Source organism: Mus caroli, unplaced genomic scaffold (genome assembly GCF_978045245.1).
Source record: "Mus caroli unplaced genomic scaffold, Mus_caroli_1 scaffold_6, whole genome shotgun sequence".
Taxonomy (NCBI): domain Eukaryota; kingdom Metazoa; phylum Chordata; class Mammalia; order Rodentia; family Muridae; genus Mus; species Mus caroli.
Window position 1 is genome coordinate 121,892,055 of NW_028227261.1, and position 18,674 is coordinate 121,910,728.

General features: G+C 39.3%; 1 protein-coding gene across 2 annotated transcripts in view; it reads right to left on the reverse strand.

The window, feature by feature from the left end:
• Casp8ap2 (caspase 8 associated protein 2) overlaps positions 1–18,674 on the reverse strand; it is a 39,041-nt gene continuing 20,367 nt past the window's right edge. For both annotated transcript variants that reach the window (XM_021161510.3, XM_021161511.2), the window contains exons 7-11: positions 12,273–14,467; positions 7,129–10,249; positions 5,095–5,194; positions 3,969–4,053; positions 1–580 (exon numbers count right to left, since the gene is read on the reverse strand). In XM_021161510.3, the coding sequence (XP_021017169.1) occupies positions 3,997–4,053; positions 5,095–5,194; positions 7,129–10,249; positions 12,273–14,467 (5,473 nt within the window). In that variant the 3' untranslated portion in view covers positions 1–580; positions 3,969–3,996. The remainder of the gene's footprint in view (positions 581–3,968; positions 4,054–5,094; positions 5,195–7,128; positions 10,250–12,272; positions 14,468–18,674) is intronic.

The window sequence follows — 18,674 nt, forward strand, 5'->3', positions numbered from 1 at the left end:
TATGTTTTTATTATACATGACTAACTGAAAGGAAAGTTTATACAAAATATTTAATATAGATTAAAAAAACCCTTGGCTAGCAAAACCATTCGTGTGCATACATAGACATAGACACATACACTTACAGTATTTTACATCACAATTGTACATATATACAAATATACTATTTAAATTATTTCACAATTTTCCAAAATGAGGCAATTATAAAAACAAAAATGAATAGAAAGGTGAACTAAATAGTTATTACATTTAAAATGCTACAAAATTGTTCTTTAAAGAATTTATTTCATCCAATATCAAAACTAAGGTTTCAGTATTACATCAAGGTTGCTTTTAGTCTTTCATTTGATAACAACTTTTAATGATTAAAAACATTCTGACCAATAACAGGTAAGTGAATCAGACTGTTGATTTGAATAAGCCAAGCACAATGACCAGGAAAGAAAAAAAAAAAAAAAGGTAGCCGATCATCTAGTTGTCAGACGGAGACAAACTCTCCACCTAGTCCCCATTTAAAACACGGGAATGCAAGCTTCTGTGCAGAATTATCAGTGAGGCACCATGTGACCCAGCAACTCACCTGGAATGGAAGGAAACACTGACATTATAAGTGGGACTTTTTTTTTTTTTTTTGAGACAGAGTTTCTGTATGTAACAGCCCTGGCTGTCCTGGAATTCATTTTGTAGATCAGGTTGGCCTCAAACTCACACATTTGCCTCCAAATTGCTGCTGGGGGCAAAGGTGTGTGCCACCATGCCTGGGAGGTTTCTGATACACACCCACTTTCATAGTGTTACCTTCTAAATCAGCTAAACTTATAACACTGGTTTATACAGAATCAATTTGTTAATTACTAATACACTGGTTTTTGTTCCCAAAATTAAATGAACCTTTAACGGTAGGGATTAGGAGGGGAGTGGGAATCAGACATAGCTAAAAATGAAATAACTCACAATATGTGCTATTATGCTGGCCAGGGGAGCAACTAAAAATATATATATAAACAAACTAGGCTGGCCTCAAATTTGTAGCAATTCTACTGTCTCTGCCTTCTGAGTGCTGGGATATTAGATGTACCTATATGGCCCCTCAAGAAAATCATTCCCCAAATTTACATTCTCTTCAGAGAATAGGAATCATATTTTCAAAGAACATTAACCTAAAATAAATAGGTCTTCTTTTGTTTGTTTGTTTTTTAACTTTCTGGAGATGTGTCTTATGTAGCACATACAGGTTGACTGTAAACTTGTTATGTAGCTAAATCTATCACCTAACCTTCCTGTCTCTCACTTCCCAGAGTGTTGGGACTACAAGCATGTGCTACAAGATGTGGTTTTTTTCTTTCTTTTACTTAACTTTTTTTAGAGAGGATCTCATTAACTCTGGCTGGCCTGGATTCAAAAGACCCCGAGGGCTGGTGTTACAGATACAGCACAAGCCCAGCTGAGGTTAACTCTTTTTTAAAATCCATTTTATTTACATTAGTGTTGTGTTCTACCTCTATGTATGCTTGTGTGAGGGTGTCAGATTCCCCCAAAACTGGAATTATAGACAGTTGTGCACTGTTGTGTGGGTGCTAGAATTTGAAGTGGGACCTTTGGAAGAGCAGTCAGTGCTCTTAACTACTAAGCCATCTCTTCAGACCCTGAGGTTAATTTCTTAAAGACAACTGCCCTTACTTATACTATTGCTTAAAATTTCTTTAGAATAAGTTAGTCCTTCAAATTGTCTATTATTTTTAAGTCTTAGATTCTAAATTATACAAATAGAAGCACCTTTTGAAGATCTCACTAGCAAATCAATTGCTTTACAAGGACATGGATATTAAAAGATCAGACGTAGTAGGGATTAGATGATTAGTAACTCAAAAATATTTAGATCCCTTCATATAAGATCTATATTCAAATATGACTTTTTAAAAAAAGATTTATTTATTATACATAAGTACACTGTAGCTGTCTTCAGAAGAGGGCATCAGATCCCATTACAGATGGTTGTGAGTCACCATGTAGTTGCTGGGATTTGAACTCAGGACCTTCGGAAGAGCAGTCAGTGCTCTTAGCCACTGAGCCATCTCACCCAAATATGTCTCTTAAGATCTTTACATGTATTTACTTGTTGTGTAAGAGGAGGAGGAGGAGGAAGAAGGAGAGGAGGGAGAATGTGTGCCACAGCATAGTCGGGCTCAGGAAAATGTGTAGGACTTGGTTTTCTCCCTCTACCAATTGGGGTTTAGGAATCAGACTCAGGTCATCAGGCTTGGCAGCAAGTGCCTTTATGCACCGAGCCATCTTAAAAGCACCCAAGAAAATTTCCATTTAGACTTAAATCAAGCTTAACTAGAAACTGGATTTTGTTTGAGGTAGTTTTGTTTTGTTTCTTGAGACATTCTTACACCATAGCCCAAACTGGCCTTAAACTATGTAACTCAAGGTTGCCTCAAACTTGAGCAGATCCTCCTGCTTCAGTTTCGTAAATGCGGGAATCACATGGTTGTACCACCAAATCTAGTTTTAAAATTTGACATTTGCATTCAATTAATTTTGATAACAAACAAACTGAAAAATACAATGATACATTAAATACTATAATAGTTTTTCCTTCCATAAAAACTGGAGAGATGGCTCACTAGTTAAGAGCATTTACTGCTCTTGCAGAGGACTCAAGCTCAGTTCCTAGAACCAACATTGGGTGGCTTAAAAGAACCTATAATTGTGACTCCAGGCAATAATGACATTTCTGGCCTCCAAGGACACTGGCCCTCATGTACAAACCCTAACACAGACACACAAGCATACATATAATTAAAAATAAAATGAATCTAAATAAATAAACCTCACAAATCACAAAATACTTCATTGTTTGAGATGTTGCAGAAAAAATTGCTGATAAGTTAAATATCATTGCTTTAATCAACCCATATAACATGGCTTAAACTAAAGAAACCAAGGAAACACGACTTCAAACACTGCAATAGTTTACTAAAATCAATCTTGTCATGTATGTAGATGCCAATAGATTAACGTCTATGAACACATTTTCTATATTTAAAAAAAAAATGTGTGAGGCTTGAGGGCTGGAGAGATGGCTGAGTGGTTAAGAGCATTTGCTGCATTAGAGGAGGTGGTATATATACACCTTTACTCCCAGTTCTCCAGTATAGCCATGAGACTCTCAGTGAGATGTGGGCCAGCCTGGTCTACATAGTGAGTTCCAGGACAGCAGGGCTACAAAGAGAGACGATGTCTTGAAAAGAAAAACATTTTTCTGCTCCTTTAGAAGATGCAAATTGAATTTCTAGAACCAACAAGGTGGCTCACAACTCCAGTTCTAGGGGATCTAATACCCTCTTCTGGCCTCCTCAGGCTCCAGGTATACACATGGTACATATTCACACATGTAGGCAACACATCCAAATATATTTTTTGAAAAAGTGAGGCCAGCCATGGTGTCACACATCTTTAATCCCCAACTTAGGAAAAGAGGCAGGCAGAGCTCTTGTGTTCAAGGGCAGGCTGGCTGGTCTGCACAGCTAGACCCAGGACAGATGGTGCTATACGGTGAGACCCAACCCTGGGATGTGTCTGTGTGGAGAGGGAGACCAGATTACATAATAAACCCAGTGGTTATAAAACATTGCTATGTTTTTTAAATTTTTGTCTATAAGAAAAATGTTTTATGATGGGGTACAGTTTAGTGGTAGAATAGTTGCCTAGTAAGTACAAGGCCCTGAGATTGATCTCCAGCATTATTGATAATTCATTAATGATAATGGAGTTCAGCAAGCACTGACTTATCCACAAGCACTAAGCTGAGGAGCCAGCCCTACTCATCTGGTCTTCTTTGGTGCTCACTACAACTGCCCTGCAGATAAGGAGACATTAGCTACTGTAATCATCTTCACACTACTACTGTGATCTCCACTGATGAAGGCTGTGACACATACAAGGGCAGGTCTAGCACTTACAGCCTTAGCCTCCTTGATGGATCCACTACTACCTGCATTTTGACTTCTCAAAGAGCTTTTTCAACTGCTGGAACCTCTCTGAAACCTGAAAAATAAAAAACGATTACTAATATATTCACTGTTAAGAATTTTGATGAATACTTTCATAACATATACAAACGGAATTATCTTAAATAATAAAGAGATAAAGTAATGTTTAGAAAAATAAAACATCTTTGGGGCTGAGGATATATCTTATTTGACAGTGGTGCCTAGCATGTACAAGGCTGGAGTTTAGTCCTCAGTAGACACAGACAGGGCATGGTTGTACATGCCTGTAATCTCTAGTATCTTGAGGGAGACAGGAGGATCTAAAATTCAAGGTTATCTTTGGCTCAGCAGTAAATTCAAGGGTTATTCAAGTCTCATCAATCTGTCTCTTTACACACACACACACACACACACACACACTCATGCACGTGTGCACACTCCTTTTGCTTTAATTCTCGATACAAAATAGAATTAATAAGGAAACACCACTATCAAGTTCCTTGAAATGAATGGAGGATCAGAATAATTTTTCTCATTTCTTGGGTTTTTTTGGTTTTGGTTTTTTGAGACAGGGTTTCTCTGTGTAGCCCTGGCTGTCCTGGAACTCACTCTGTAGACCAGGCTGGCCTCGAACTCAGAAATCCACCTGCCTTTGCCTCCCGAGTGCTGGGATTAAAGGTGTGCGCCACCACGCCCAGCAATTTTTCTCATTTCTTATCACAAAACTTAATAGTACTACAGGAAGCAGTATTTTTAAGCAAGTTAGCCAATAAACTTCTTCTGTCTTTTGGTAGGTTAAAAATTAAATGTGGGGATGGGGACATAACTGATGCTTCTAAATTGTTTCATAAATAAAATATACTTTGAGTTTTCTATGAACTTTTAAAGAAAAGTGGATATTGTCAGGCATGGGTTTTGTATATCTTTAAACCCAGCACTCAGGTACAGGATCAAAATCAAGATCAATGGTAGCAATACATGTGGCTCTGGGTTCAATCTCCAGCATAAACCTAGGTAAATTAATTAATTAATAAATCTAAGTAAGTCAAGCAGCAATCATGTAATCTAATAAAAATGTACAAAGCTGGGTAATTACCTGATTTGGATTTTTATTCAGCTTGACAGCTAAATAAGTAAATGTTTTCAGGGACGGCATTCTTTTCTGACATTCCAGTAAAATTTCCCGGTCATCATTTCTGAAGAGGAAAGATTGATATTTAGCCTTATGTTGATTTAAAAAGGTAATAAATTCCATGGCTTTTATATCTTTCAACAGGTATACCACTTTCAGTAAAATGTACAGTAAATGTATATATATATATGTCAAAACCAACACTGCTATCAATGACCCATTTTTCCCAAACTTTCTATAGTAAAGATATCAAATAACTTTTAATCTCCCCTCCTCCTTGCTCTTTAGGTCTAGTCAAGAAACAAGCTAGGTCTCGGTGACTGTGACAGAGAACTTCTGCCTCCACCATGCTTCCACTCAACTTACTTCAGAGAAAATAAATTTTCAAAAGTAAATTATAGCGGGGGGAGGGTAAGGAGGACTTTTGGGATAGCATTTGAAATGTAAATGAAGAAAACACCTAATCAAATAAAAAAAAGTAAATTATATACTAAAATTATAAAATAGTTACTTAGCTTAGGTGTTATTTAAAAAAATGTTCTCTCTTTCCCCTCCCCCAACCCCCGTGAGACAGGGTCTTCTGTATGTAGCCCTAAAATTTTCTATATAATCCAGACTCTACACCTGAGTGCTGGGATTAAAGATGTGCAACAGATGCACCTGGCAAAATCTACTTTTCTTTAAAACTTCACATAAAACTAAAAGTGCATTCTATTTATGAGGCAGGTTAGAAACACCAATTATGCACATCCCTACTAAACCATGTTTATAAGGATTTCTTTCCAAATGAAAGTTTTTTCTCTTAAAAAAAACAGAAAAAGCAAAGTTAAAATTAATGTAACCCAGTGTGAAGATTTAAGCGGAGACAGGAGATTCTGGGTTTGAGGCCAGCATATGCTACAGTGAGACCAACTCTAAAAGCAAACCAGCCAGCACGTGGTAGCACACACCTTTAATCACAGCACTCAGGAAGCAGAGGCAACTGGATCTGTGAGTTCTAAACTAGTCAGGGTTACACAGTGAGATCATATTGAAAGATCCTGACAGAATGTAAAAGGACACAGAAGCCCTGAAATCAGCAAGATAGATGTCAGTGTTAGCAGAACTAGCTTCACTGATTTAAAAGAATAGAGGTGCACAATGCTCTGGCCACTCCTTGAACCTGTGTGTGCCCACTGATGAAGCCCATTGCCAGGTGTTTGTGATATTGGTTGCTGAGAAAGAGTCAGAAAATCTCCCCAGCAACCACAGCCCAGCCAATCCTGAATTGCTACACCTGCACCAGACTCTTTCCTTGTACCCCTCCCATACCCATTTCTTGAGAATAGACATTGTTTAGATGTGGAAATTCCCTACTTCCCCCCCCTCCTTTCTCCCCTGAGGGCCTATAAAAACTGAGACCTCTTTCCTCTCGAGGTCGGCTCCTCTACCCCTGTGTGGGATATGAGTCGTCCCCAGAGCTCTGGCTTTCCCCGAATAAAGCCTCATGTGGTTTGCAACAAGCTTGGTCTATCATGAGTTCTTGGGTGTCCGCTATTGTCCTGATGCCTGAGCGAGGGGCTCCTCTCGGAGTCTTTCAATATCTCAAAACTAAACCAAAAATAAATAGCTTGATTAAGACCATTCATTCACAGCACTGAATAAAAGCTATTATTCTAGACTATTCTACACCATAGCTAGATTGCACTAAAAAAAACCACCAACAACTAACTTTGGCCAATTCCTTTTTAAGTTGTATGTGTGTATGAAATAGAGAGTGATAGTGTGTGCAAAGTTCAAATCTTCTCAGAAGCCAGAGACATTGGTTCTACTGGACCTGGACTTGTAAGCCAGCTGATGTGGGTGCTATGAACCAAAGTCACATCCTATACAAGAGCAAGTGTTCTTAACCATTGAACCATGCCTCCAGCCCTCACTTTGGCCATTACTAATCAACCCATCATGTCTCTTATTTAGGATGCAATAGAATTCTGAGGAAATATTTCGGAAAAGTCTTACCTTGTCCATGAAACTATAATTTCTCCCTTCTTTTTGATAACATTTTTTGCAGAAAGGCTTGCTGGGGAAGCAGCAAGTGCTGCTGTTGAACCCTTCACCTCTGGGCTGGCCTCCGACGACAAGGACGTGTCATTTACTGCAGGTTCTCTTTTCTTGCTCACTTGCTTTCTGTGAGCATCACCATTTCTATCAGAATTGGGACTAAGCCTCTGGGTCTTTTCACTACTTAAGTCTATGTCCTTTCTTTGTTTTTTCTGAGAAGAGTGACTAACACCAGGACTGTTTTTCCTCTTCTTGTGACCATTACCCAGAGTTTCAGGCAACTCTAAACAATCCAACTTTGATGGAGGCTCCGACTTTAAATTATGTCTCTTGATTTCACAGGAGCCAGGAGACTCTGAGGTCAAATCAATACAAGTTTCTTCAACAATACTTTCTAAAGGACTGTTTGCCCTTCCCATCTTTCCTTCTTTGTTGGTATCCTCATCTATACATATTACCTGGCATCCCATACCTTCAACAGCTAACACAGGTTCACTACCTTCATTTTTACTCTCACTTGAAGCATCATGTGTCAGATCAATAAAAGCATCTATAGTATCAGGCTGTAAAGAATTACATGTTATCTCTGCATCTTGATCTAAGTTGGTTTGTGAACATTCCAAGTGATCAATATTTAAAACTGTTACTTCCATTAGCTCCCCCAAGCTTTTAGTCTCAGTGGCTGAATCTTTCGTTAGATCTATGTGCGTATCAGGAAGATGATTATCAACAGAGTGTGGGATTTTCTCCACTGAAGGCAACTCTTGAAGGTTCTCAGAAACTTTTGGTTCCCATACTTGATGCAACTTGAAGCAATCATCAACCACTTGATCACAATGAACCACCTTATTCGAGGCATCTTTAAGAAATTCATATATATCTGGAACCTGTGTTTGTACTATAGAGTTCTGTTCTTCATGAGTTGGTTTACTCTTATCAATATTTTTATCAGTATTTTCCAAGTCCTTGACAGGTTTTAAAACTGTACTCTGAAACAGGTTAGGTTCTTTCTCTGTTGCCACACCAGCTTCTTTTCCAGTTCTAGGCAAAGATGTCAATGACTCCTCAGCTACCACACCATGTTTAAGGCCAGGGGAGGTAGATGGTGTTGCACGCCGTATTTTCACAATGAAATGATCATTGGACTTTTCCATTATGACAGCATGCATGGGAAGATTAGGGTGGTACTGAAAGCCTGAAGCAACAGACCGGCTTGTCCATGATGAACAGCTTGACTTACTGCTTGAGTTATCAGACTCCAGAGCTAGATGAATGTCCTGTTCAGATGCATCCTCTTCCTCAAGCAAAGCATCCTCACTAAAATGTGCACTAATAACTTCTTCAGGAGTTGAAGTGGACAAAACTTCTGGCTTTAAGAAACTCAAATGGCCATCTGACTTCAGAGGTGACGGTACTGTTAAAGAGACCGCAAGATCTTCTAAGAGTATGGAAGAGATGCAGGGCTTACTCTTTTCTGAGCTGTATACATTATCTTTACCTAAAGCAATGTTAGAAGATACTTCAAACATACAATTTTCATCTAACACATCAGGATGAACTGGCAGTGAAAGCCCTGAAGATAAAGATGGACCCTTTTCAGATGATAATAAAGACCAGTTATCATCACTGATCACTTTTGGACAAAGAGAAGCCTCCTCTGAAACCAGCTCTTCTGTTGCACAAGCTGGTGCAGATTCACACTTGAGGCTTTCCAGCAGCTGTTTCTCTGGAGTCTTTAATTCCCACTCTGCCTTTTCAGTGCCACTTGTGTCCAACAGATCAGAACCTTGTAGCAAGCTTTTAAATATCTCACCCATCTGTGCATCACTCACTAGGTTAAAAGTAAGGCTGGATGCCTGCTGCTCGGTAAGGATCTCAAAGCTCCGTTCAGACTTAGCGCTTGCATGCTGTGCCGCCTGTGCCTCCTCCTCAGTATGTCCTTCATTTTTTCCTGGCCTGGGGGTACTCGGGCAGCTCTTTTCCAGAAACTGCTCTTTACATTCAGCGTTCTTTGTACTATCAGTGCAAGTGCTAGGAGTTCTTTTTACATCATGCTTTACTATACTAGTATTGGTTTTATTTTGGTCCTGATGCTTTTCTTCAGATTTTTCACATCCCAGTGAAGATTTAAAATTCACAGTGTTTTCTGATTTTAGCACTTTTTCTCTCCGTATTTCTTTGTTGTCCATTTTTTTCTTCTGACAATTTGAATGTTGGGTTCTCTCTTTATATTTTTTTCCAAGTTTTCCTTCACTATTATCATTTTCAAAGCTAACAGAATCACAAAACTTTAGTAGGATTTTTTTAAGCTTTTCAAACAAATAATCAAGTTGTTCATCTACAAACTTCCACAATTTTTTTTTCATATCTGTTTGTTGCTGTTCAAATAAACGGTCAACTATGCCATTCTTCTTCACTTGTTTAAGGTTAGATTCTATAACTTCACAAAGACTCTTTTGTAAAGTACTTACTGACTTACAGATCTTAGACAAATCAAGGCATTTAATTAGTGATGTGAAACTCAAAATTGCAGATTCAATAATTCTATGAAATTGTGTCAATGAAAATTTTATCTTGAATTTCATATAATTTTTTCTTACATGTTTCCCTAGCAACCGTAACATATGCATAACCTCCCACAGGGAAGAGGGCACAAGGATAAGTGGAAGTATTTTTTCCAAGCTGGAGATGCTCATTGTTTTACTTTTCCTCTCGGTGTTTGAGGGTCTTGATTCACTTGATCTTTTGCTCCATGTGAGTCTGTCCCGAGGGAATTTTACAGCAGTCCTCCCGTTGTCCTTATGCACATGCACAGTGCCCCTCCTGCTTCCTGGGCTGCTTTTCCCTGGCTGCACTTCAACAGAAACTCTTGGTCTTGCACTCTTTTCCAAGCGTTTTTGTGCTACAGATTCTTCATCATCACTTCTAATTTCGCCTTCTTCTAATTCATCTAAAGACAAATTCTTACAAGAATCTGCTTCTGAACATTTGTCAAACTTGGGAACTGGTTTTTCATTTTCCTTATTTAGATCAGACTGACTCTTGAAGGTAGAAAGAGTTGAATTGGATGGAAACTCATCTGTGGAGAAGAATATATTAAAATCACATGACCACTGAGTCTTAGCCATTTGACATTTGCATCCTGAACACAACAAAGTATTATTTTAATAACCTTTCCTCCTTTAAGGCAAAATGGCTTAATACTTAAAAATTGACTCTCAGCATGGGGAAAATAAGCTCAAAAGGTCAGTTAACTGAATAATTTTTATTTCATTTTACCAGCATCACCTCTTCTACACCATTTGATAATTGTTTCTGAACAGCAAAAGTATATATGAAATCTAAGACTATAGCTCAATATTAGTAGAATACAGGCTTTGAATACTCAAGACCATGGGCCTAATATTAAACCACAATGTAATAGAATTATGTATGTATGTATGTATGTACATACATTATGTATATATATGTCCAACCACCCCCTTTTTAATAAAAACAATTAAATTGAGCATGGTAATATACAAGTACAATTTTAACACCTAGGAAGCTAAGGCCAAGCTAGGTTAGACAGAAAAAACTTGTTGAGGAGTGAGGAGAGGTTAGAGAGATGGCTTAGTGAATAAATTACTTATCACTCAAATGTGAGGACTAGAATTTGGATTCCCAGCACCAACGCAAAGCTGTGCAGGTGAGATAACCCACCCATAATCTCAGTGTATTGGAGGCAGAGATAGAGAATTCACTCAGCTAGACTAACCAAATTGTTGAACTCTGGGTTCAATCAGATACAGTAAGAGTAGAGAGAGATTGAGAAAGACATACCACATCAACCTGGCCTCCACACTAGTGCATATAAATATGAACATGTGTTCATTTGGATACTACCAACATGTACACATGTAATACAAATCTTTACGCATTACAGAACTGGGGTAGAATTTAGCAGGAGTGCATACGTAGCACAAGAGGTTGTGAGCTTAATTCCCAGCAGCAATTAAGAAATAGCTATAAATTGTATCTGGTGAGTCACACATCAAGCTATTTGTAATTGATATGCACTGACAAGGGGAAATCAGTTTTCTTCAGTGAAGTTCACTGGTATATCAACCATACTCCAGGGAAGGGACTATGTCCAGAAATTGTTGGCTAACACAAGACACTTTGGCTTTGTTTTTGTTTTGTGGGTTTTATTTTGGGGGGGGGGGGGCGTTGGGGGTGGGAAGGAAGCATTTTATTTCAATTTGTTTTGTGATTTTGTTTGTTTTTGTTTTGGGGGGATGGTTTGTAAAGAGAAAAATATAAAGTTGGGTGGGTGAGGTGAGAAAGATCTTACTAAGGAGTTGGGGAGTAGAAAACAGGATCAAAACATGCTACATAAATTTTGTTTGTTTGGTTGGTTGGTTTTTTGTTTTTTGAGACAGGGTTTCTCTGTGCGGCCCTGGCTGTCCTGGCACTCACTCTGTAGACCAGGCTGGCCTCGAACTCAGAAATCCGCCTGCCTCTGCCTCCCAAGTGCTGGGATTAAAGGTGTGCACCACCACGTCCAGTGCTACATAAAAAATTTAAGTGGTTTAAACTTAAAGGCTCAGAGTATACTTCTAGTTAATATCTGATATTATTATTATTATTAAAGAGAGATGGTTCAGGAGCTGGAAAGGTAGCTCTGTGGTTAGGGGCACTTAAGGCTCCAGAAGACCAAGATTTACTTCTCAGCACTCACAGCTTCCTCTAATACCAGTTCCAGGAGATCCAGTGCCTTCCCCTAGCCCCCAGGGGGACCAGGCAAACACTTGATGGACATACACACGTGCAAGCATTTATATATACACATAAATCTAAATATCAGGGAAGACTAAGTAAAGGAGTTTGCCTCCTCAAAAACCTTGTGGCCTGAGTTCAATCCCCAGACCCCATGTAAAGGTGTTCTAGAGTACCAACTCCATGACTGTCCTCTGGTTTCCTCCCTCAAGCATTCCTTGGCACAAACCCCTTACACATCACATATACACACAATGTCAATGAATAATTTTTGTAAATCTTCAAAGCACTTATTTTGTTGTTCTAAGTGACAAAAGGACAACTTATAGGACATAAACTATTACCTTTATGACTGCTATCATACAGTGGAATTGCACATGAGCTCTCCATGCTAACAACTTTGCATACCGGTCTCACTGGACTATTCAGAGGGCTGATGGGGTCTGGAATAGGTCTCAGATTATTAAAGTCAATACTCAAAACTGAGTTATCATCATCTTGATATACTGAGTTTGATTCTCCAGTTTCTATTTTGTGGTCAATCAACTCAGTCTTCTGTGGTGAAGGTACAAAAGTCTCTTTAGGTAAACAAGGCTCCAAAGGACAGGATTTAGTCTCAGCTACAGGCCTCTCTTCAAGAGAAGGTTCAAGTTTAGGATTATTGTCTCCCGAACAGTTTACTAGTGAAATGCTAGGTTCTTCAACCAAAGGCGCAAGATGGCTCTCACTGGCTGCAGCTGCTTTTGGTGAAAGAATCACCTTTGGTTTTACACCTTCAGAAACAGCACAAGAACTTATACCATCGTGTCTTTTGGTGCCCAATTCTTGGCTAACGTCTTCAGAAGCATGTTCTGGTAACACATGCATCACCACAGAAGCTGCTGTCCTTGCACCACCACAGGTCTCTTCTACTTCCACTGATCCAAGCAAGCATCTTGCTTGTTCAATTTCTACAGGTGCTGGGAGGGAAATTTCTGTGCCACAAGCAAGCAGTTCACAAGGCACAGTATTCTCAACAGATTTAAATAACAACCTCTTTTCTTCCTTCATTTTGTTTTCTGGAATGCTGATCCTGAGTTGAGATGTTGCTGAAAGAGCCTCCTTTGGCTCTGGTAACTCTGATTTGGTTTCCTCTCTATTATGTTCACTGCCAGAAGGAAGGCATGCCACCGTTTCAGTCGTCTCCAAGGACCGTGAGTCACACATGCCACTGGGCTTGGGAACACCAGTTATTTGATGTGGGTTATCTTGACAAGCAGGCTGCTTTTTAGCAGGAGAAAGAGTTAAGTTCAGTTTTTCCATGAAGCTTAACTTTAAGTCCTTGCCTTTTGTTTCATTTGGCCCATTCTCCACCTTTGTTGCACCTTCTTTACTGTCTGTCCCTTTAGAAAGCTCACTGTTAGAGACTGCACCTTTATCATGTTTGGGCTCAGTCTGTCTCTTTCCATCAGCAGTGCTTTTCTTAGTGTCTTTATGAGTCCTTTGTAAGTGTTCTGGAGGTGATTTTTTGTCACTTTTCACATGTCTACTTTCTTCTTTGTTTTCTCGTTCTCTTTTCCTCCTGTCCTCAGTTCTATGTCTTTCTGCTTTGAAAGGTGTATTTTCCCACTGGTGTGCAACACTAATTTCCTTGGAGTGCGGGTATTTGCTATTTCTGTTGCTTGAAAGAAAAGATGAACATCTTCTATCTTGAAAGCCATGACTGTTCATCCCTCTGTCTCTTTTACAATCTTCCCTTCCCCTTCTCTCTTCTGGATGATACTTATTGAAGCCATAATATTTCACGTCACTCTTGGGATGAGGAGGTAATGCCCGGTCCACTCTTCCGCGATGCCCCTGCTCCTCTCCTGCTGGTTTAAACTTCACATCAACTTTTCTTTCTGCTTTGTCCTGAGACGGAAGCTCTTTTCTGTGCATATTTTGTAATCTTTCATTTTGTTTCTCTAGATTTTTGTCATGTTGAGATTCCACTCGAGTGTGTGGCCTTTCTCTGGAAGTCTCTTTTTCCCAAGAAGAGGCACTGCGCTCGCTTTTATATCCCAAACCAGTGCTGTTTTTACTCTCTGAAATTTTGCTCTCCGTCCTTGCTTCACTGTTGCCATGTTTCTCAGGGTGTCCTTGTAGTCTGGAGTTAGCCTCCTTGTCCCTTGGCTCACTGTCATTACAGCTGCTATGTAAGTCTTTCTGTGTTCTATCAGTTCCTCTGCTACATTGGCTATGTCTAGTGCCACTCCTTCCTCTCCTATTATCCTCATTTGAGTTACCTTCTCCAACCTTGTAAGGAGAACGTGACCAGACATTGTTGGCACAATGTTTCTCAACACCCGTAGGCAAGTGCAAAGGATTCTGTGCTTCAGAATGCGATTTTCCTTCCTTTTCCAAGTTTGGCTGTACAGTGTTAGGATGTACATCTTTCTGAACATCACTTTTAACTCCGTGATCAGTCTTTGAACAATCGTCCAAATGGGGAGATGTGGACTGTGAATCTTTTGTTCTTGCAGTTTTATGGTTATTTCGAAAATGTGGAAACTCAGACAATCTATTAAGATACAGGAATTAACAAAAAAAGCAATTAATTGATATTTAAAAGCATTTTAGATTTTATTCACATATGACATAGCCTTCAAATTTAAGGGCCTATGTGTGTGTATATATATACATGTATATATATTGGCAAAACCAGGAGGAGTAAGTAAGTGACTTGGGCTGGGGTACAGCTCAATAAGAAAGCATTTACTTAGCATGCAGGAAAGATTGGATTAAAAACACAGAAGGTATCCATTTCCAACTGAATAGACCCATTCTCAGTGCAAGGAGCTCTCTCATTTGCTTTTGCCTCAAAGGAACTCTACCCCAGCACCTGCCAGTTCTCTTTGAACTCAGGTCAGGTACACAGCTCCCAAGTCAGCACAGCACACTCAGAAGACACAACCCACAGCTACATATACACCTTATATTCTGTTATGTTTGAATTGTATTGTTCCCATCTACTCCCAGAGTAAGTTTACATGCTGACAAGTTTCCAGTATCTCAGAATATAATCTTATTTGAACACAATAAATTAGAAAACCAACACAGATCCCAAATCAATTAGGGGTTAGCGAGTAGGAGCTCGATGATACAGCCTTTGCCTAACATGTATGAAGCCCTGGGTTCAATCTCTGGCATCAGAGAAACAACCAACTACTAGAAGATACCTCTAAGTCAACTGGGAAATGTGACAAAAAGCTGTGACCATAAAAGGAAAATATAACTAACCTTTGCTAAGATATAAAACTGTTTCTCAATAGACATTTAAAAAAAAAAAAAAAGCAGCAGGCAAGTCACAGAAAGACATTTCCAATTCATTTACCTAAAACACACTGTGTACGTGTAATATACCCCATACTTATCAAACTACAAACTCCTCAAAGACAGTGCTGGGTCACAGCTTCTGGTACAGACTACAAAGTACTACCGCTATTTTAACCATATTTACTTATCCTCTCTCTCTCTCTCTCTCTCTCTCTCTCTCTCTCTCTCTCTCTCTCTGTCTCTCTCTCTTTCTGTGTGTGTGTGTGTGTGTGTGTGTGTGTGTATGTGTAAGAGGACAACATATGGGAGTAGGTTCTCTGTACCATTAGGATTTCAGGGATGGAACTCATATATCTGGCTTGACTGCAAGCACCTTTATCAGATAAGCCATCTTACCAGCCTTCAAAGTTTTATCTTTAAATATACCTTCACATTGTACATTTCCCAGTATTTACATGCCAAATTTTTCTGTTTATTTTCACTACATGTTAATATTTCAATTTTGCTTCAGTAAATGTTAAATTTCTACTAAATGCTAATTAGTTACTATTATAATACTAATTAGCTCATAGTGTAAATATTTGGTAGAATATTTATTAAATAATACATAGTCACATTAAACAAACTAATAATAAGGTTACACAAGTCCGTACACAACTTTTAAAGCTAGGTATGGTGGCACCTGTCTTTTAATCCCAGACCGCTGCAGTTAGAGGCAGAGGATCTCTGTGAATTCCAGGATAATCTGATCTAACACAGAAATCCAAGTCAATGCTACACAGTAACAAACAACAAGAAACCAAACAACTTCTCCATTTAGAAACCAACATTAATACAAGGTGCACTGGGAATGACTTAGGTTAGTAAAAGCATAAATAAGGCAAAATAGTCCACATAATGGTAGTCTTTACTCATTCAACAATGATCTACAATATATCAGTTATGGCAAGTAACTAGAAAATGCTGAATCTAAGCAAACACATCTCTGATTCACAAAATGTATACTGCAACAAAAGCAGAAGACACTAGGCAAGGAATCTCATTCATTTGAAGAACTACAAGTATGCATAAACCCACAAAAGAAGTCTGATTTGGAGAACAGATAAGAATCTCCAGCCAGAAAGATGGTTAATTAGGGGCTGGAGAGGCGCTCAGTGGTGAAGAGCACTGGCTACTCATCCAAAGGAGCTGGGCTCAATTCCTCAGAATTGAGGATGACAATCACACCAAATGTAACTCCAGTCCCAAAGGAATCTGACACCGTCTCCTGGCCTCTGCAAATACCAGGTACACACCTGGTATATGTACACACACACACACACACACACACACACACACGCAGACAAAATACCCATACACTTTAAAAACAATTAACAACAACAAAAACAAGATGGCTTTGCCAAAACAAGAGGATGAAGGGATAGCCATTCCACACAGTAGAGAAAGGACACACACAAAGGAAAGGCAGAACTTGGGGTTGAAAGAACACCAGAGAGCTATGGTATTCATGCAGAGGTTAAGCACAGGCAGGGCTATACTGCACGGGAGCAGAGGGGCAAACTGAGATATTTGACCTTCCATCCCAAGAACAGTCAAAAGCTCCTAGTACATTTTAATCAAGAGAAGAGGATAAGATGACTTTTTGTTCAGATAGTACTTTGGAAAAAAACAGAGGCAAAAGAAAGCAAAACATGCAGAGATGACAGCACAATGGATTATTGATGGTTGGCATTGAGTAGGTGGGCTGCAGCATGTGAATAAACGAAGAGAAATAAATAGAGTGCCAGATCACAGGGACATAAGCATCAAGTGGCAGCTTTGAGGAGTGGTCGAGAGGAAAGCTTCATAGGCAAAGATGATGTGTTATAGTTTACAGAGAGTCTTCTCACAAGGACTCTAGTGTCTGCAGTCAGTTAAATGCCATCCACTTCCTACAAGTCTGGCTTACACTGACTGAATAAATGACATTGTTCTCTACTAAGCCACAGAACGGAAAAGGCTTTGTGGCAAACATTTTAGATGAATTTCAAAAGCCCTTTAAAGACACACTTGTGGATATAAAGTAAGTACATACGTACAAATTAAATTGACCTAACATGCATGAGATTGTTCATATGAAGAAACAGAAAGAGAAAAGAATGAAGCAGGTAGATTAGAGAGATGGCTCATTGGTTAAGAACATCCTACTGCTCTATTTGAGGACGAGAGTTCAAATCCCAGTACCAAGATTGGGCAGCTCACGTGTCTGAAACTCCTGCTCCAAGGGGACCTGATCCCCCCATGGGCACTGGCAAGCACATATACAAATTAAATAAATCTAAAAGAAAGAAAAAAAGGACAAAGGCTTGATCTTTGAAAAACTCAAAATAACAGCCAAGACAGAAAAACGAATCCCAGGAAACTAATTAAAAAAACCTCACATTACAAATATAAGGGGAGATTGCTTCAAAGCAGGAGAGTAATGGAATTAAACAACCCATATGAAGACAATCTAAATGGAAGGTCAGAAGCTACTGATGGACTTATGCTAGTGGCTGATGATCAAAAGTCAGATAGGATTCGGCTTAAGAGTAAGTACAATGGGGCCTGGCAAGATGGCTCAGTGTGTGAAGGCACTTGCTGCCCTGAACTTAATACCTGAAAGCTACGTCATAGAAAGAAAGCTCCACCATGGAATACCCACACACTCTTTACAAAAAAAGTGCCAAGGGCTCAGTGGTAAAGCACTTGCACAGCCCATAATACCCTGGGTTCAACTTTTCACACCACCCAAAATCAACTACAACAAAAACATATTCCAAAGAAGAATTTGAAGCAGGGTGTGATGATACATGCTTCAAGATGAGGCAGGAGGATAAACAGAAAATTCAAAGCCTGCCTTAGATATCCTGTCCTTAAAAACAAAATACAGCTGGGCGTGGTGGTACATGCCTTTAATCCCAGGACTTGGGAGGCAGAGGCAGGCAGATTTCTGAGTTCGAGGCCAGCCTGGTCTACAGAGTGAGTTCCAGGACAGCCAGGGCTACACAGAGAAACCCTGTCTCGAAAAAAACCAAAAAAAAAAACAAAACAAAAAACCCAAAACCAAAACCCAAAATACAACTGAAAGGGGGGAGACGGTAGCAGCAGGTTTAAACAATAATTCTTTCACTTCTGTCTATGAGGAAGATGGGGTAGCCATAGATACAAACTCCCCTGGACCAGAATGTCATCCTAAATTAAAGAGAGTGAGAAAAATTAACAAAGAAAATCCACTCAAGGGGGTTATTTAATTAAAAAGGTTAAGTGCATATTTCTCCTTTATTGTCATCTAAAAACTGCATGAATTTGTTTACTTATTTGGGAAGGAGGGGAGCGCAAGCCTGCCATAGCACACATGTAGGGGTCACGGTTCTCTCCTAGCATCCAGATCCCAAGGGCTAATCTCTGGTCAGCAGGCTTGGCTCCAAGTG